A 21,164-nucleotide genomic window follows, 5' to 3' on the forward strand; every position below is an offset into this window, starting at 1 on the left:
ATATTTAATGTATTTACATTCAAACTCAAGAGTTTGTTTTAGATCAAAACCTCTGTGTAAGAGTCAGGAAAATGTGTTTAGTGTCTAATTCACAGCTCCAGGCTCATTCTTGCTCTCTGCATTAATTATAGTTCTCTCTCAAGCCTGTTAGAAAATATTGTGTTTTTTTGTGAAGACTCAAGCTGGATCTCCAGTTGTGATGAGAGAGTCCTGCAGCTCACTGAGTCTGTGGATCACCTGAACGCATCATATCCAGGTTTGAATGATGTTGTCCAGTCCCATGGCCCACTTTTTCTGCTCCTGACTCATCATGTGAGAAAGACTGATTGATAATATTTAATGACACATCCTCTGTAACAGTGATTTTCCTTGTAGAAAACGACTATGATTGGACAAACGTCATGGTAATTGGTTGGATTTTCATTCACAGTTGCAATTCTATAACCTTGCAAAATCCTGGAGGGACTGTGTACTGTTGGTCAACAGTTAAAAGTCTCCTGGCGTTTGAGTCTAACCTGGTAAATCATACTGGCTCTCAATATTCTGCATAAATGCCTCTCAGTTAGGATTCCTTGCAATTCCAAGCCTTGGAGAATATCTTTGTAGTTCATTCCCAGGCTAAAATAAAATTCATCAAAGGACCATTGTCCATCACTGCAGCTTTTTGTTTGTTGTCTGTGGGTACTGGTTTCTGTGTTGATCAGAAAAGTTAAAAATGTGCCCACATTATACATATGTCATGGCCACAAATTGGTGTTTTGTGTGCACATATACCTATTTTAATGGCCACAGGTTAGTATTTCACTAGGTGCATTGTGTGGCCACAAATGAGTGATTAGTTTTGGGCTCATTATACATATGTTGTGGCCATAAATGAATGTCTCTTGTTTTGGCCACAAATAAATATTTTGTGACCACATTTTGTTTGGCTTGTCACGTCTGGCGCTCAGTAGACATGTACACAAATATCACAACTTTTATTTCCCTTTGGGGCAGAGAGGGAATCAGAAAACTGAGATAAATAAAGAAAGTCAACAGATGATTCATTCATGTCTCAAATGCTCACTGTTGCTGTTACATAATATGGGCACAGAGACAGCAAAGACTGCAGTGAAACTTGTGAGTGAACCTGGTTTGACCCTGGAGCAGATATCACTAGCATATTATTCCTGCAGTCACTGTAAAACACTCCATTTGGTCCACATCCATCTGCCTTGGAGGGCACATTAATGGTAATTACGAGGCTCTCAGCATGCTAGTTAATATCCCCCATAAAACCCATGTCATCGCGCAAAGGGCTAAGACAGAATATGCTTAGCAGGTGATAAAAGGAGAAGGAAAACAAGAAAGTATGTGCTGCTGTAGAGACCCCCCCCCCCCCCCCCCCCCCATCTTACTCACAAAGAGACAATATTTAAATTCATGTTTCACGCTGTGATAGCTGAATCAAATCGATGAGTGCTTAAAAAAACCATAACAATAATTTCCATTCTTATCTCCCCAAAACATGGCGCCTCGCCTCACACACACACACACACACACACACACACACGGGCTCAAAAAATAAAGAAAAAAAAGGGAGGAAGGAGAATGAAAGACAGAGAAAGAAAGAGAAAGAGGGTGATAACAGCTTCAATAAATCATCCGGGCCAGTCGCTGCTCCCCGGGGAAGTGGGATGGATTAAATTAAGCACTCCCTCCACCCGAGTCTCCCTCTCTCTCCCCCTCTCTCTCTCTCTCCCTCTGCGCAGTATAAATGCCAACAGCTGATCGCGAGACGGCACACTCACAGGAACACCTTCACTGAAGCTGCAGAAAAGAGGGTGAAAAGAGGGAGAGAGAGAGAGATAGTGAAGAGTGAGGGATACAGAGAGAGAGAGAGATAGAGAGAGAGAGAGAGAGGATGCTGATGATGATGATCCTCGCGACCACGGGGAGTCGTACTGTGATTTTTTCCCGACCTCAGTAGTCCCTGTAAACTGGATTTAAGGACTGTACCGGGGGAAGGACATTCGTTTTAAAAAGCTTCCAAAATCGTCCTCACATTTTTTACCCTCTTCTTTCCCTCGCATCCCTCCCTCCCTCATCCTCCTCATCTTCCTCCTCCACCTCTTCTTCATCTTCATCTTTAGAGAGGGCCGAAAGCTGTCACACGCTGCAGGGTTCCTTCCATTGCTTGTTTCTTTCTTTCTTTCTTTCTTTCTTTCTTCCTTTCTTTCTTTCTTTTTGTTATTGCTCGTCTGCTCGCAAACCTCTGTCCTCTGCTGTGCTTCTGGCACGTGAGCGCGGACAACGCGAGGAGGGAGCTGTCCGGTGCTGAAGTTGCATTTCTCATTCTTTCTGCGCGGGGACCAACGTGAGGAGCCAGGAGGCGGAGAGAGAAGGAGCCGAACTGAGCACACATTCTAAAAGTCCTTCACTGGAGTTCAGTTCGCGGCTCTCGCGTGTTCAACAAACACTCAGACAACCCGCTCGCTCTTTTTGGTGTGTAAAGAGTGAAATCAGCACGCTGCGATCGGCTGTGTTCGTGAGTGTGTGCGGCTGTGTTCGCGAGTGTGAGCGTGTGTGTGTGTGTGTGTCGGTGTCGCACCACCATGCCAAGGTCTTTCCTGGTGAAAAAGGTGAAATTGGATGATTTCTCCAGCGCAGCGGATTTGGAGAACGCCTACCGCCACAGGACAGACCTCAGCCTGCGGCTCCATGACAAAGGTAGGTCACACTGCCGACGCACAGCGAGCACTAACAGGTGTTTTCACAAACAAGTCAGTCTCTAGGAAGAGGAGTAGGATGAAGAAGAGGAGGAGGAGGGGGAGGAGGAAAGGCAGGGAACCTAACACTGTCCTTTCCAAACTAAGGCTTTACCTGAGTGTCCCAGCAGGACTCCCTCAGTTTGCTCTTTAACATCAACCCCATGCAGCTGACACATCAATGCAGACCTAGTAATCAATAACTCTTAGAACAGGTGTTAACAGCGCTCCATATTTATAATCAGAGCAGCCTGTTTAACTTTATCTTCCAATCACCTGTTGTTATACCTCTGTAATGAATGGAGATGTGTTTATAGACACTCAAGTCATTTACAGTAAGTAGCTTATAATCAATGATAACAGCAGGCAGCACACACTTATTACATACAGTAGTTGTGACATCGGCCAATGAAAAGCAAAGTCTAATTTGCAGTGCTTTTCAAAACAGAGCACAGGATGAAAGTTGCATGAGAGTAACATGAGCGTGGCAAAGTGTACCTCAATAACAAACACTCTCTGTTCCCTCAGTGTCACCACACCACACACGCTGGCCCAACACTTTATTTACTGAGTAGAAAGCAGGTTTGATCTAAGGCAGTTGGTCAGTGGTGGGAGTTGAGCTGCCACTGAAGCAGAAAGGTCACTTGAGAAATCAACTAAATCCAGCACATCCCATGTTTCATTGATTGTGGCTCATCGTCAGCAGGGACTTTCCCTCGTACGCAGGCCAAGTAAGGTTAAAGGAGGTAAAGATTGGATAGAGGTTATTAATATCTGCTCAATTTTTTTTACACCTCTTTTTAATCTAATTAGTCACTAAAGGCAGAGCTTATTTGAAATCTTATTGGTCATTGACTCACAAACTTGTACGTGCTTCTGTGAGCTCAGCGTGATGCTACCATGCCACACTCAGGGGGTGGCAGTTGAACCACTGACAGATTTATCCACTCAAAAGCTGCAGATGCAGCAGAACATGAGCAATGCTGCTGCCTTTTCAAATGGTCTTGTAATACACTTACCGGCCACCTGTTCAACTGCATGTTAACATCAGTAATCGACGCATTTAAGCATGTAGATGTGGTCAAAATGACCTTCGGAAGTATATAAATAGCATCAGAATGAGGAGGAAAGGTGATTTAAGTGACTTTGAACGTGACAGTATTTCAGGAACGACTCATCTGCTGGGATTCTCATGCACATCTGTCTAAGGAGTTTACAGAGAAAACGCCTTTGTTGATGCCAGAGGTCAGAGGAGAAAGAACAGCCTAGTTTGACATGACAGAAAGGCAACAGTAACTTGTTACAAATATGCAGAGGACCATCTGTTAACGTACAACAACTGTAGGTGCCACTCCTGCCACTTTATTAGGAAAACACCTAATAGTGGCTGGTGAATGTAATATTATATTCTCTTATTTTACATGCAGCAGGTGTCATAATAATCCCTGCCCTCACTGCAGTTACAGTGTTATTGGCCTTTGCTACTCTGATGCTGTGAACTTCCTGACACCCTGCCACAAAAAAACCCCAGATATGTGCTCCTCACTATGTTAATTAAGCCACCGCACTACTTCCACCACCCCCAATGTCACAGACACGTTGATGCACATCAGCTTGTGCATGTCGATACGTGCGCTCTGTGTGTATTCCTCCGCTCATAAAGCAAAAAGCTGTCAGCGGTGTATTTATAATGTCGAGGTTAACAAGCCCTGCTTGGCCTGACATGCGATCTGCTGCCTCAGCAGCAGCAGAAGTACCAGCACACACACACACACACCAGCCACCTATTGTCTCCATCCCTAACATTGCATGATGACATCTTAATGTGAGTACAACACAAACTGCAGCCACAACACGTTAGGAAAGACTTTCTGCCTGAACGCACCGGCTTTTGGAATAATTCATGTCCCTCTTGTGTTCCTCCGTGTGTTGTGTGATTGGACCGTGTTTCCAGACAGGATGTGGCATGATGTAGCTGTTAATATGTAAGGAAGTGAGGTGTCACATGTGTCTTGTTGCTTCTGCCACATACGCAAAAAAAAAAATCCCCAGACTGGGTGGATAAAAATAAAAACAAGGAAAAACTATGTAAACTAAAAAAAATTTAACAAGTGTTAAATCTTAAAACTTTAAAAAACAGAACATGACAACATATGGCACTGATGTTTAGTCACAGCTCATATATTTTTGGTCCTGGGTTGTGTGTCTTTGGTCAGTGATGGGAACACACTGCAGCCTACAGAAGATTTAATAATGAAAAACAAAAAGTGTAAGGACTGTAAAGACAGGATGCCTGTTTTTTTTTAACCTATCTTGATCTATTAAAGGTCCAATCTGTAAGAATTAGTGATATCTAATGATGAGATGTCAGAGGACCCCACCACTCATCCCTTTTCTTTCTTAAATGCTTCAGGGAAATATGGTGGCCTTCACATACCAGAAAGAATGTCATTTCTCTTTGTTTCTGTAATCTTGAATGCACATGCTGGCTAGTTTGTCCATTCAAGCTACTGTTAAAGCAAAAACAATTTTTATTTTAAAGGTATTATACACCTACATAAACATACCTATATGTAGTATATTCAATGTCTCCGAGTAACCCCTTGTCAAAATCACACACTGGACCTTTAAACCTATTTAAACTCTCTTACTCGATTAACCTATCAATGTCTTCCTTTGAATAAACTAAACCTACATTGTACAAACTACTAATACAGTAATAAAAAAGACAGTATGCTACAAATAAACCAGCCACAATAAACTAGTGTTTATTGGTGTGTGGTAAAATATAAACATTTTAATGCTGAAAACAAAATGTTAAATGTCCCAACACTAGGCTGCAAACTATTAATCATTGACATGGATCACCACTAAATGTCAACTACAGCACACATTAGGAGTGAAACCTAAAATGTGTGAGTTGCTTTCACTGACTGTCCCTTTACTTGTTTCGATGTTAGAAATAAACCAGTAAATCATTCATAAATCATCATTTAAACATCCATTAATTGCACGTTGATTCTAATTTAGTGACTGACTTAGTCGCTCATTTGCATTAATCAGTATTAATTACTAAGTTTGTTTTATGACTAATTGCAAACAGTTGAACAAAAAGGTAATTTATTACACGTTTCAATCATGTTTATGTGTATTTTGCCAGTGAGACACATCTTAATGACATACTTGAAAGACGCACATCAAATCGGAAAAGAGTAGGTTTTATTTCAGATATATTAATATGAAATGACAGCTGCTTCCCCTCTGCTCAGATGTAGAATGAGGTGAAGTGTTTTTGCCTGTAAGGCCTGTTGCTCCAGCCCTCTGATCTGTAACAAACTGTCACAGTGCTGACGACGCACAGTGAATCTCGCTGTCACGGTGTCATCCATGTGCACTGCACTGATGTGGATCTGTCCATGGTACTGATGCTGCTCACTTTCACACACACACACACACACACACTACACCCTCTTCCTTTAAGGTTCACTCTGTGTGCATTTATCGTTTACAGAGGAACAGTTTTACCTGCAACCTGAGGGAAATTATCTTGCTGAATTACTTCTGGACAAACGCTGCAGGTTTTTTTTTTCACACTGGCAACAGGTGTGCTGCAGGAAGACCTTTCTCTCTCCTGTTATAGAATTCAGTGTGATCACGGTTGTTTAAAGTACGGTTGGCAACTATCCTTAACCACATTAACTGTAGTGAATGGGCCTTGGCTGTAGTTACAAATGGTATGACACATAATGATACATAAATGAAGAATCATACTCCATCCGATCAAATATAACAGTTTAAGAATAACAAATGATACAAAAAAATTGCTTTAATTAAAAAAAACATGTTTACGGTCTGTATCTGCATTATAAGTTTGCTCTGAATTGCACTTACATGTCTTGAATAAAATTAATATTAAATGCATGATACAAGGTATTCTGAAAACTAAATTCAGACAAACTATTAGTTAAAAACACTGTCTTACCTTGCACAAATAAGTAAAAATAGAATTATTAATTAAACAATAATCAGCTAATTCCACTTATTACAAAATAGTTTTAAAAAACAACCAACACCAATATAGAATAGCTTTTATTAACAACATTTTGCATAACTGCAGAGGATTTTGTGGTTAATGTGGTGGGATAACGGCGATGAAGGGCACGGCCAAGAGGAAGGGAATTGGGCTTGTAACCAGAGGGTTGTCGGTTCAACTCAAATTAAGGGCCGGGGTGTTTCTGAGCTCCCCAGGCACAGGAGCAGTGGGCAACATTTATCTGTGTGTGTTCACTGCTGATGTGTAATAAGGACGGGTTAAATGCAAAGGTCAAATTCACTATCGCTAATTGGTGTGTGCGCAAAAAAGAACTAATTCTAATTCTAATGAAAAACTGCTGACCCAGGATCAGATCTTACTGGAACCATCTGTGTTGCTATCTTTGTTGTTCTGCTCGTCCACGTCACATACATTACAGCACCACCTGTCATGTCAGCAATTGTGTCCGACCACGGCACTAAGTGAACAGCTTAATGATGTTTCTCCATGTACCGCACATGTAACACCAAACACATTTCAAACAAAAACATGTGAACATGTTACGGGCTGAATGATTTAGAGTGGACAGCTACTCATCTCTATATGTTGTGTTATTCTCTGTCGTGAACGAGCTCAGCTGGGCAGCAGAAGCAGTAAAAAATACCATGCAGTGGTTACAAAGCAACCTGTGTGTGTCACTAATGGCACACACAGCTGTTTGCAACACAGCCGTTTACAACACCGAGGAGGCAATTATTTAATTCAACCAACTCGGACTGTGTAAAGCTGGTTAGTACACTGACTCTCACCTATTATTGTGTGTGGGAGGATAAATGGAACTGTGAAAGAAATCCAAACTGATTTTCTTCTTTTCCTTCAGTCTAATTGTGTAATTGTGTTTTTTTCCTTTGTTTCCCTGTTAGTATGTCACATTAGCATTACTCTGAAATGGTGGATGGAACCATGGACTGTATATAAGTCTATGTATATATATATATATATATATATATATATATATATATATATATATATATAATTCCTCTTGGTTCCTGAGTTTTGGTTTGAGCGGCGTCCAAAGAAATTTGCAGATGTCTCCTGCAACCGGGATCCTAATGGACAACCTCAGCTGTCAATCACACTGCCGTGCACTCATATGTGCTTCATCGTCTATTTTCCTCTAAATTGGAACATTATTTACAAAAAGACCTGATCTGTTGAAAACCATGTAGTGAGTGAGACCATTAACGCCTCAGAAAAAAAAGTCTAGTCAAGTAATAAATCAAGTGCTCATTTTACCATAGAGTTCCTCTCAAACCAGTGTAGTCGTCCATAAACGGCAAAACGATAAACCCAACTTACATCCTAGGGCTTCCCGTTACAGCTGGAGAAGTACGTTATTTTTTTTATTACAGTGCCTGTAGTGTTAAGAAAGAAAAGTTGAATTCTTTTTTACCCATCAACAAATCATGTTCTAGCTGCATCAAATACAAATACTATACTGCAGTTTTCCTTATGTATCTGTTTTTTCATCTACAATGTTCTATAACCTAATTCTTTCTTTTTCCCTTATTAGCTGGTTACATCAGTGACTACATCAACCCTGTTGTGTACGATGGTGAGAGTGACAGTGGAATCAAGGTTCCCTCTCCCGATCCGCTCTACGATGGAATCCACAGTGACTACGGAGCACCTGACTCCGAGTCTCCTGGCAGCCCCAGCTCAGAGATCACTGATGGCTACATCAACGGAGATACTGCGGTGAGTGAGGGTTACACAGTCGACGCCTTCTTCATCACTGATGGCCGCTCTAGGAGGAAAGGCCTCGGAAGTCCCAGGACCATTCAGAGGCACACCTGCAACGAGTGCGGCAAAACCTACGCCACGTCTTCGAACCTGAGCCGGCACAAACAGACACACCGCTCGCTGGACAGCAAGCTGGCAAAGAAATGTCCCACCTGTGGGAAGGTGTACGTGTCCATGCCCGCCATGGCCATGCATCTGCTCACGCACGACCTCAAGCACAAGTGTGACGTGTGTGGGAAAGCGTTCAGCCGGCCGTGGCTTTTGCAGGGCCACATGCGCTCACACACGGGGGAGAAGCCGTTTGGGTGTGCCCACTGTGGGAAGGCCTTCGCGGATCGCTCGAACCTGCGCGCTCACATGCAGACCCACTCGGCCTTCAAACACTTCAAGTGTAAACGCTGCGACAAGACCTTCGCACTCAAGAGTTACCTGAACAAGCACTACGAGTCCGCCTGCTTCAAAGGGCCCTTCTCTCCTCCCAGCCCCTTAGATGCATGACCCCTGCATACATAAAAACACAGACAAAACTGCAGATATAAATTACCAATATCCTTAAAAGACTCAACTGCAGACACAAACAATCTATTTTTGGTCAGAACGTGACCTCGCTTCTCCTCCTCACCCCCCCTGCCCTCTCTCACTCCCGACAACCTCGCTTTTCCTTGGAGCCTATTCACGACGATGAAGATGATGAAGATAGCACAATTTTTTTCCTTGAGATTTTGCCCACTTAAGGATTTACCTGATCTACGCATGCACTTCCTCAAAAATCTCTTCACCTCCTCTTCCTCTGTCTGTTCTAGATAGAGACAATGAAACAAACACAGCTTCCTTCCGGCACAGAGACACAGTCTGACTCTGTATGTGATGATGAAGATGACGACAAAGACAATAGTAAGCTCATCGCTCCAGGTTTCCTCCCGATACTGAAACACAGTGGAAGAGTTTTTTTGTTTTTTTGTTTTTTTTGGGGGGAATAATAGTAATAATAATAATAATAGTAATAATAATGATACTAATAATGTTCTGCTGCACCAAGTGACCATATTCTTTCCACTATTAAGGTAAAAATTTATTTATTTATTTATTTCAGCATTTTTTCTTTGGTTCATTGTGAGTTTATACGTTTTTTATACCATTATTTATTTGTTGCACTTTAATTTATGTGTGTCTAGATATATGTTTGATTCGCCAACCTCTTTTTATCACTACAGGCCAAAGCATATGACACTTTTTTGAGTACTATTTTTCTCTTGTTATGTTGTTTACCTTTTTCTTATTAACGTTATTGCATGCAAAAAAAAAAAATGAAATCTATGCCAACGTCATAAAAAGCTTATGATTTTTTTTTTGTTGCCAAAATCCAGTAGATAGAACCTGAGGGCAATATTTTTCTCTTTGAGCCTCCATAGGACTCTTTAAAAGCAATAATCACCTAATGCATGGTATTTTATGATGGAGTTATGAAGTATTACCTACTACTGTATAGCAGTTTAAAAATCAGGTATGTTTTACTTCACCTATAGTCATAAACAGAAAAATACTAATATTACAAACATCAGGGAACATGCCAATGTAGTGTTAGAGTAACAAAAAGAAAAGTCCTGTCTTTCCTCTCTTGTTATGCACTGCCTGCCTCTTAGTGAGTAGAACTAATGTAGGATGTAGGCTAGAGAGGCTGGGATCAGCTGCCTGCTAGGTTTGAGGCCTATTGTGGGATAAATTTTTTTTCAAATCTGCACAAAGTGAACTCTAGCATTCAAGAAGCAGGAGAGGCCTAACTTTGTGTCAGGCCTCACAAAACTTTCTTGAGACTGGAACATTCATGAAAGTACAGTGTGTTGTGTTTTTTTTGTTCTGGGATGTTAAAATGGCACATGCTACTCTGAGTACATATTTTAATACATAGAGCCAAATAAAAATAATGGGTTAATATTTTTCCTCTTTATAAATTAAAAGCCTCGTTTCCACCAAGGTGTACAGTTCAGTGCAGCTCACCACAGTTGCGGGTGTGTACACTGGAAACGTATGTTACACTCTTTGCATAAAAGGCAGCACCACATCATATGAGTGCGACACCACGTAGCTAAATTCCACAAAGGAGGAGAATGTGACACAGTAAACAAAGAGCAACAGTGGAGGAAATCCAACACTCCATGTTGTTTCTTCTTGGCATGTGGCTGTTTTTCACAAAAATGAGACAAGCTTTGTTTGAGAGAAGGCTGCACGGGAAAAAACAAGTGATTATTCTCTGTCGACCAGTCAACAGTTTTTATTGTGGTTCCCTTCTCAACGTTTAACAATGGAAACACAAGATAATTGCGTTACCAACTGAATAAACCTGTACCACTTCGTGGAAACGAGGCAAAAGAAACATTGAAACGATGTTAATATATCAGACAAGACAACTGTTCAGAGAGATGTGCACTGACTCAAACTGATGCATGCTATTTAGCAAACCCTTGTATATTTCTAACAGAAAACAGAGTCAAGGTTTGTTGCTTTGTTCAAGTTGGACTGAGGTCAACTTTAAATTCAATGCATTATTCAACTTCCCCTCCAGTGCACTCTCAAACCATGCAGCAACAGAGTGCATTCTTCAACCACTGAGAAAAGCATGCACTTAAGCTGAATGGTCGGACTGCAGCTTAAATATTACAGCCCCACACTGTAGATAAATATGACGATAAATATGAGTCCCAATTATTCTGCAGTAGGCCTCATGCGTCCCGACTAGGCCAACCATATGCTAACCCCATGAGTGATATATACCTATAGACAGGCTAGCCCAATCATCACAAACCCCATAGATGGTTTTACTGGTTTCAAAACCAGTGTTGCTGAACCCAGTTCTCTGCAGCTCAGAAACATTTTCTACAGATTCATGGAGCTTCCTGAGAAACAGACTGAAGACACACAGATGTGCACAAAAAGACAGTCCAGTTGTTTACCTTCACGTGTTGTGCTGTGCTGTAGGTCTCCACTGCAGCTTTGCATAGACACGTTCACACGTATGCACAAGTGCATGTTGTGCATGCTTGCACATGTTAGAGCACAGTGTCTGCTGATGAGATCATCGGGGGTTACATGGACATCTGTGTCTGCAGCCAAGCCTCCACTGAATGATTGATAATAAATGGGTTTCATATTCAGATGTGAATCTTTGAGAAAGATGTTTTTATAAATGCAGTGCTTCCTCAAGCATGAGTCACTCAGTTACAGCTGGAGCTGACTGATACTCAGTACTACTTAGGGTGATAAAGACAGAGCGTTCACCCTGTTATATAGACCCACTATCTAATATTACAGGAGGAGTGAAGCTGTGGTACTCAACATCAAATTATATCACATTGTAATTAGTGTTGTGTTGCTAATTGGGTGATCTTTTACAAAAAAAATTGCAGCTCAGAAGTTGATGACAAGGAGGCAGTTTTTCTGTTGTGACTGGAGAAATGTGTATGTGAGTCATCGAACTGCAGGGGTCTGTACTACAAACTGAGATTAGTGGTTTAGCAAGGTGTTGAGTCTAAAGCCAATGTCGTCTGTGTCACAGGCGGCTCTCTTTTAATCTGGCTAGATTATCTTGACAATTTACGCTTCAGAGTTTCAGGTTTCTACGAATCAGCCTCTTTAGACTTGGTCTTAATTGATTCTTGTGAGATCCAGTGGATTTAGGTGCCAGAAAAAATGTTAATCAACCACCTGAGCTGATCAGACAGCACTTGTCCCTCTCACTCTCAGATTGTCTGTGTGTGAAAGCACACAGACACGATAAAACATATACTTGTCCCTCTGCACTAACTATACCTGATGCTCGTTAACATGAATGGATCTACTTGTTCTCTCTGGAGGAGCCAACATGTATTTGTACTGTAGCATCACATCATGTCTGCTACTTTACCTACAAAACAATGCTTTTTTTTTTAAGCCTTTCTCATTCATTCTAAAGTCTATAATATTTATTCAAAATTAATTTGATTTGAAATATTTCTAAATTCCTTTACACACAATCAATTTGGAAATAGAGTCAAATAATGCATCAAAGGCCCGTTTTATTAGAACAAACACGGAGCCTGAAGAATAAAACCTAAGCTGTTGTAGTACAGCCCTCTGGTCTTCTCTCTCACTGATGTGTGAACTGCATTTGAGCCCCAATTACTTGAATTGTATCAGAAGATTAGTCATAAAGCCCCGACTTGTAAACAGCCATTTATTTATTTTTATTTTTGTCTTTTTATGCATGACTTTTCATCTTTGGCCACAATAAATAAATTAGAACGGCAACAGTTACAAAGTATTACAAAGTGAATTCTGTGCTTGAACACAGGTTCTCCTCAAATACATATGAATACTAAAATGACGTATTATGCAAAGAAAACAGAAGCCTTAGCTTCATACTTTTAAACACATCTTGCAAACACTGATTCCTGAAGACGTATACATACTAAAATGCTATTATTCAAATCCCTGACTCTTAAATGTTCAGTCGAGTAACGACAAGAGTGACGGATACAAACAGTATTTCTGGCTGCCATGTCTGCAGTTGTTTACGTTCCACGGATTGTCTCATTGTGTATTAAGACTCTGCATATTTGCACTGCGGTTGAAACATCTTAAAGGTATTTGACTTCAGCAGCTGTTGGCTGCCGGTGTTACAGAGTTTGTGCATCCCTTTGTGTGTGTCTGTCTCTGGGTAAGCTCCAGATCTGATCTCTAAGCACTTCCATTTTAGTCATTTCCACCTTAAAGAAAGTAGCACAATGAAACTAACTAGAATTCAGGTAGAGAAGACTTAAAACCTTGTACTAGCTTGACCTCTCTTCTTTTTTTGTATTTCCAAGTTAAAGAATGATGATAACCTAAATAATCATTTATTGCAAGAGGGTTTGTAAAGAATCCTTTGGATTGATACATTTTTACTGCTGTATAGCGATTATCTGACACACCTTACCTCAGGAGGTTGGTATCTCTGTTGCAGAGAGACAATCTCCTGGGTTTTTTGAGCCAGTATTCAAACAATGTAAGCACAATGAACACAAAGCATTTTGTGGCACTTCATAATAAAGAATAATCTAAATGAACCAGTGTTGTCTGTTGTAGATTTGTGTCTTCTCATGTGAAAAACAAGTCGGGCTGCTGAACTAGAGTGGTGAATAATGTTGATATTTTAATCAGTGAAACTCACATGTCCATAAAATCCCTCCTCTGTTTAAGTAGCCTTTAAAAATCATGCAAATGCAAAAATAAAACAGTAAGTTTACTCTTAAGTTAGATGAGTGCTGAGTAAATTTACAGAGAACTCACTCTGGACTTAACAGCCCATTCTTTGCATGAGCTTTGTCAATATTGTATGTTTAAAGAGGGACTGGGTTAATAGTGGAGCACAGTGTGCTCATTAGCACTACTTAGGCTGGGAGCTATCTACCAGTAATGGGCTGCCTGGATGCTAAATACAGCAGTTTGCTCACTCCATTTTTGGACAGTTATTTAGCAGTGGTTATGTAAAGCCTCTGACTGCTTTAAGTAGCTGACTTCATATCTTATTTGTCTATACCTTTAATTGAGACAAAAGGTTGAACTGAAAGTCTGTTTGTGACATAAAAAACGGCACTAATGTTATCCAAAATTGCTAAATCCAGACGGGTGCTCAGCACCACGAAAACAAGAGGAATCCAGTAAAAATAGCACTTACACAATAGAAGCCTAACGTTCTCAATCTAGATTTCCACGACCTTGAAACATCACCTTCACTGAATGATCTATCCAGCAGTTAGCAGGTCACATTTAATGTATGTGAGACAACGATGCCACAATTGACCACCAACATAAACAAATAGGAATTAAAAAGTGAGAATTAAACAGTGAGATTGTAACTATTAGCATTTAATTTAACCTTAATGACAACAGTAGAGTGATCGAATGATGATGAAGAGAATGTGTACTTGCAAAAGGTCACATTGGGAACTAGGGTGTTCAAGTACAGAGCTAAAGGTGCACTGATGCTACCCATGACATTGCAGACATTACGGACAGTATGGGAAACTGACCAACTAACCTTCATCCTGCACTGACTTTGAAATAAAGGTGACCCGATAAGGCAACATTTTAACTCATCTCAAACTAACAACTTTCGCTGTGAATGGAACTTTCACAGCAGAAGCTGTATTTCTGACTGCAGCGCTTAACACGACATGACAATCTATAAGCTTGCTTTGTTCTGAGATTCACGTTATTTGATCCAGTCTAGCCCTCAATTTGGACACAGTTTTCAACTGTGGCCCCCTTTGTGATTGAGTTTGACACCGCTGACCTATTACATCATATTACACAGAGTACTGTCAAACCTCTGCTGAACCTTGCCGTCAGCTCGTGGTAAACACAGACGATCCAAAACTATTGTTGCTATGCCAACACTAGTGGTGTCCACGGCAGTAAGCTATAGTAGTAAACTATCTGAACTGTCTCAACAAAGACACAATGCAATTTTATGAAGTACAGTATATCTACCCGACCCTAACCAGAAAACTGGATTCACAGCAGTTGCAGATAAGACTTAAGTTACTACCCATACACATGAAGCATCTTCTCCTCTCTCTCTTCCATCTTCTCCTTCACAGTTTTACCCCCTTTCCCTTTCAGCACATGTTTTTTTTCCTTCTCCCCCTTTATTCTCTCTTATCTTTCTTTGATCTCCATCGCCTGTTTCTTCCTCTCATCCACCCCATTTTCCTCCAAATACCTCCTCTTTCTTTCTCGTGCCAAGTCAAACCAGGCCATCAGGCCTTTAAGGACCTGCAAGTCATTTAACTCCTGGTAGATAATAAGTCTTAGAATATAGCTCCTCTCAGATAATAAGCTTTATCACTTGATTGCTCTGCACGCTCCCTACTGTCTTTAGATTCATGTCCAGGGACCTACTCAAGCGCATCACACTATTTCCTTCCTGGCAAGTCAAATTAACACGCTCTCTCTCCCTCTCTCTGTGTGTGTGTGTGTGTGTGTGTGAATGACTTAATCATAATAGGGGATGAGCAAATTGCTGAAGGTGCAAAATGAAAACAGCCAAGGTTACTTTCCAATATTACTTTCCAAACAGGTGTAATTGCAGGACGTAGTTCAACAGTTTAGGTGTCACAAGTGTGACATTAACCTTTTTACTTAACGTCACGCTGACTTTAATTTTGATCTGGTTTGATAGTCTCACAGAAACCGTCTCTTCACCTGTCCTCTGTCCTCTCCTCTTGCACTTTAACTTTCACCTCCTCCCTCTTCCATGACTCCTCTGTTCTTCCTCTCTACTACAGAACTCTCACTGCATAATTAGCATTTTACTTAATCATCAACTACAACTTGTTGATGCTGTACATTCTTCAGAGAGGAGTAGATGAGAATTAAACTGATAACACTTCAAAAGAGAAAACTAATGTGAAAATGATTATGGCTTTATACTCAGTGAGACTTTTAAATCTCTTTTAAGAATCTTTTATAAGATCACACGTAACATGATTAGAGAAATATAAGTGAAACTTCCTGAAATAAAAAAAAAACTTGACTTTACAACTCGACCAGTTCCTACACACAGGTGTCACAGGACCAGTATGTTTAATAATGAGAGGTAATGATGTCATGGCTAATAAAGATGACCACAGCTTTGTCTGGGATAGGCCATTAGAAACATTTTGCACTTCAAAAAAGCAATTTCAGTTGAAGCTTAATGATTTTATACATCTAAGTGTAAAGTAGTCCAGTACTACACCATCACTTCTTGCCTATTCTTCACTGATGAAGATTAATGGGGTAGTCCACTCTGGCTGCGTGCCCTTTGATAACTTGAGCAGTTAGCCATGAGCGTGGATGTTACCTTTAGCCCTGCGCATAGGCCCCACCCTTTAGGCTCAAGTTTCGTCTACCATGGCCAAGCAAGCTGGGACGTCTGCATGGAGGTCCTTGGGCTGTATTACGGACTATCCTTGTCCTTGTCCCCTCACGTGGTTTAGCCTGCCTGCTGAAGTGGTGTACCGGGGTGTGACGCCTGGAGCCAACACGTGAGAGTTTGGAGGATGGATGAGGGCCAGTGGTGCATGTCCACCCTACAGATGGACAGTTCGGGCGCAGCAGACAGCTACCCCTCAACCATCACTACCATAGTGCTAAACTACAAACAGTGTCAACAAGGACTCTGTGGGTGTAACTAATAAAGTGTACTCATCACGATCATCTCCCATTTTCAAGAAGGTGGTTTTGATCCAGCTTGTTATGATCCCTTGTATGGAGATGAGTAAATTACCAGCACTTGCATCTTGTACTGGACACATGATCTTTCTTCATCTGCTGCTAAATATCAAACTGTGACATACTGAATAGACACATTGTCTACTCTCACTCAAGGTGAGCATGATTTTGAGCGTGAAGAAGCGTAGGACAAAGCTGTGAATTTTCTCATCATAACCCAGGCTATTTGTAGAGATGGCAGCTGTCATCAGAAACATCATCAGGCTGGAGACAAGTGCTGTTCACAACTCTGGTAGGTGGAGGTGTGGTAAGAAGAGACTTGATGTTGAGCTTGGAGATAAACACTGATTTCTCAGTAATCAGCTTCTCAACTAATAATTTATCATTGTGTGAATAGTTAAATGTAAAAATGAATGTGTCTGGTAGTCCAGAGTACTTAATATGCAGAGTGCAAATACGCATAAACTACAAGACAAAATATTGATTGCTACAATAACAAGATGACAAGTGGTGGCTACAATTCAAATCATTGCTTTCTTTGTTTCTTTTATTCTTTCTCTCTGTCCTTTTCACAGACATTTAACGGGAGCACTTTTTTCCAGACAGCTAACATACTGCACTGGTATATTCACACATTTATTCTAGTGATAGTTGACAGAAATGACAATATTCACAGAAAAAAATAAATTATATTTACAGAAGAGTCTGCATTGTTGCACTTAAGAAACTAACCTACCCTTAAACTGATGTCGGACCTGTTTGCACTATGTCTCACAACTATAGTAGAGCTGTTTAACTGATTTCTAGTCAATCTGTCACTAGTGATGTCTGCTGACAAGATGTGAGGCACTGCAACAAGATATATGATATGTGTGAATGTATGAACACCACAAATGCATATATGTGTTTGAATGGGTGTGTTCTTCACTGTTTGACTAAAGGTGTTAGAAGCTCACATGGATACATGGATAGTTCACATTCGAGGAGTACACCGTGGACAATTCACCATTCCATCACATTGTTAGAAAAATAGGGGGGGTGCCAATCTCAGCTGACATAGGGAAAATGGCAGGGGTACACACTGGACAGTACAGCAAATTCAATAAAAGATAAAAAAATAAAATAAAAGACAGAAAAGCCACCATGAACACACATGCAGACATGTTTCCTGAGTTATTTGTGGCTCCTAATTTGATACTTCTGTGGTGCACAGCAGGCAGCAGATATGAAGCGTCAGCAGCAGTGCTACTAATGCTTACAGTGACAAAAAAAAATATGTGTAGGTATTATTTATTGTTTTGGTTCCATCACTCATTTGGAGAACTACTGTATATACAACACAAAACACATCAAGAGTCTCTGAGTTGCCAAATTGAGAAGACAGTACAGTATGTGCAGAGCAGATTAATTATTCCACTAACACTTGATGCTGCACTGTGCAACTGAAGATGGAGAGCAACACGTGTTTTAATTTCTCTTAACACTTAACTGTGTTCATGGTTTAGTTAAACAATAGCAATTAGTATTATCATTGCTACTCATGCTCTACCTCTTCCCCATGTTAGAGTCACATATGTAGTATTTAGCAACACGCAACTGAAACTTGTAAAGCAGATAATGGCCATTTAAACACACACACACAGACACATGAACATGGAGACACACACACTTGGAGAAAATAACAGAAATTATTCATCATGTCTCTCAAAAATTTATGGCATCTTTATTTGACTTGGACACTGGATGAGAGCATGGGTCTGCCTCTGAGCTCTGTAGCTAAGCAAACATCCACATTCCTCAGAGAGAGACAAAGAGGGGGGAAAGATAGAGGAACAGGGGAAAGAGAAAGAAAGTGAGGGGTAGAAGAATTACAAAGAAAAGGAAATGAAGGAGGGCAAATGAGTTGACTAGAAAGAGAGGAAAGGAGAGACGAGGAGGAGGAGATGATGATAGAGGGAGAGAGGTAGCTCAGGAGGAAGGGAGAGGAAGACTTGACCCAGATTGTGAGCCTAACAGCAGCAGCAGCAGCTGAGTGAGCCAGTGAATGTTTAATAGCACCAACCGCTTAAACACACACGCGCACATGCACACATATCCATCTTCCCACACACACAGAATCACACAGACACAGTTGACTGGGACTCTTGTTGCTGCAGCAGTTTAACTCTGGCCTGTTGAATAACTCCTGTGCTGTGATAATCTATAAAAGCAGGAAAAGAAATAAATACAATAAATACAAAGATTGCTCTGATGATTTGGTCTTTATTCTGAATACCTTGTTTGTCTCCACAAAGGCTGATTAGAAAAGATGATAAGATGAAGACAGTTTTCTCTTTGCCGAGCTAACGTGGCGTCAGTGGTCTGGCACTTTTATCAGGTCTCGTAAGGAAGGACAACAAATTTGCAATTTTCAAGGTGTACCAAGGAAAATCCCACACGGAACACAGCAGCTAAAACATTTGGTCAACATTAACCTCATCACACATTTTGAAGGTCAGTAATGTAAGTGAATATAATGAGTTTTCAAAGAAGCTAGCATTAAAGGGACAGTTCAAGTTTTTTTTTCCTAACATGGCTGTATGAGGTAAGGACACACAGTCACAGCACTGATGTGCATGGTCCCAGCATGCCAAACCACGGCTTGCCTCGGCATGGCATGGCGCATTTTTTTTTTTTGCTTTTTCATTAGTGACAGTACCTGGTACTTTATTTAGTACCTGCTCTGGCAAGGTTCCAAGCAAGCAGAGCTGATACTATGAGTGTCATCACTGGAAGAGGCATGAGCAAGACGACACAAGAATCAAACGAAACAATTCAGTTAAAAAGACTTCACAATCCTGAAAACTTAATCATTAATCTGAAAAGTCTTGAATCTCAATATTTAACAGAGGAGTCTGGTTTATTTAGTGACAGCACTGCTGAAAGCATGCGATCGCAAGCGGCGAGACGCATCACAACACCTTCTGCTGCATTTCAGTTCAGTGACTGTGTCAGACGGTCTGTGGTCTGGGCATGCAAGAAGTGCTGAACTAATCACTTTAGTCACTAGTTTGTGTGTCACGTACGATAAGAAGTCACTGCAGTTTCATGCAGCTGTGCACTGATGACCCCGCCCACGTTGAGGAGGTACTACATCGTAATGGAAAACCAACCAAACCGTGTAGAGTTGAGCTGTGCCGAGCCGTGCCATGGTGTGGCGGGACCATATAGTGGAAAAGTGGCACAGAACCGGCCTGAGAAAGGGAGGCTTGCTCACGTTGAAAACATGGCTACCACTTAATAAAATCTATGCCCTCTTAAGTCTATGTTTTTTAAGAATATGCTTGCCACTTTATCTCTGGAAACAGATGTTGGCTAAGCTTTCATGGACTTAAGCAATTCCCCTAAAAGTCTGTCAGTGTGGACAGCGGGCCTCACACTCAGACATTAAATACTGCAGCAAAATGGCAAAGTAACTGTATATTAAACAATGAATCAATGGCAAGTTCAGACACAAGCAAGGTTGTTTTCCACAAGACATTCTGAATTGACAGAAGTATATAGACAGCACACATAAAGTGACAGTGTGAACCTCTGTTTACAACACCACTACTCTGAAACTTAAGGAGCTGAATGTAATGCAGTCATGTGCGGTGAGAGGAACATATCTGCAAATGCCTATTCCATCAGATTAATAGTTTGGCTTCATTTGAGCATCAACAGAATGCCCAGAGTTCAAGGTTACATCATGCAGAGCTCATTTCTCTGCAGCAGACACAACAACCCCAAAGGCTGTTTGTGGTTAACCCCCCCATCCTAATCTTGCTACTGCCTCGGAGACAAATATCACAAGTTACATCTATTGCACTAAATACAATTCTGTCCTCCAATTGGACCTGGTAGAATACCATTCCTCTGTAATAACATATCTTGCATTTTCACAGTTTGGGTCATAATTAACATAATAATTAAGAGAGTAAATAAAGAAGACGGAAAGAGGAAAAGGGGAACAGATGGAAAGGATTTATGGGGGTATTTTCCCACCACACACACCTCCCTCAAGTATAAACAAATGGACACACACACACATTGAGCATTTTTAGTACAGCAGTACTGAATCTCACTGCTTTGCACATATTTGCAGAAATTAGTGTAGTCAGAAGTGTGATCTTCTCCTTTCTTTGCTTTCTCTATGCTGCCTTCTTCTATTTGCATTGTTTCAGAAGTCAGCATTCTTGTTCATGTTTTCAGAACCAGTGAGTCACCCTTCTCTCTCTCTCTCTCTCTCTCTCCCTTCCTCCCTCTCTCACTCTCTCTCTCTCTCTCGCTCTGTGTGTGTGTGTGTAAGTTTGAGTGTGTGTCAGGCTGCT

The 21,164-nt window shown here is 40.9% G+C and overlaps 1 protein-coding gene across 1 annotated transcript; it reads left to right on the forward strand.

The window, feature by feature from the left end:
* Nucleotides 1-1,698: 1,698 nt before the first annotated feature.
* Nucleotides 1,699-13,664, forward strand: LOC131471036 (transcriptional repressor scratch 1-like). The gene is made up of 2 exons (XM_058647257.1): nucleotides 1,699-2,709; nucleotides 8,354-13,664. Exons 1-2 carry the CDS (start codon nucleotides 2,595-2,597, stop codon nucleotides 9,079-9,081), a joined length of 843 nt encoding a protein of 280 aa, XP_058503240.1. The 5' UTR covers nucleotides 1,699-2,594; the 3' UTR covers nucleotides 9,082-13,664.
* The last annotated feature ends 7,500 nt before the right edge of the window (nucleotides 13,665-21,164 follow it).

Source organism: Solea solea, chromosome 13 (assembly GCF_958295425.1).
Source record: "Solea solea chromosome 13, fSolSol10.1, whole genome shotgun sequence".
In the NCBI taxonomy this organism is placed as follows: Eukaryota; Metazoa; Chordata; class Actinopteri; order Pleuronectiformes; family Soleidae; genus Solea; species Solea solea.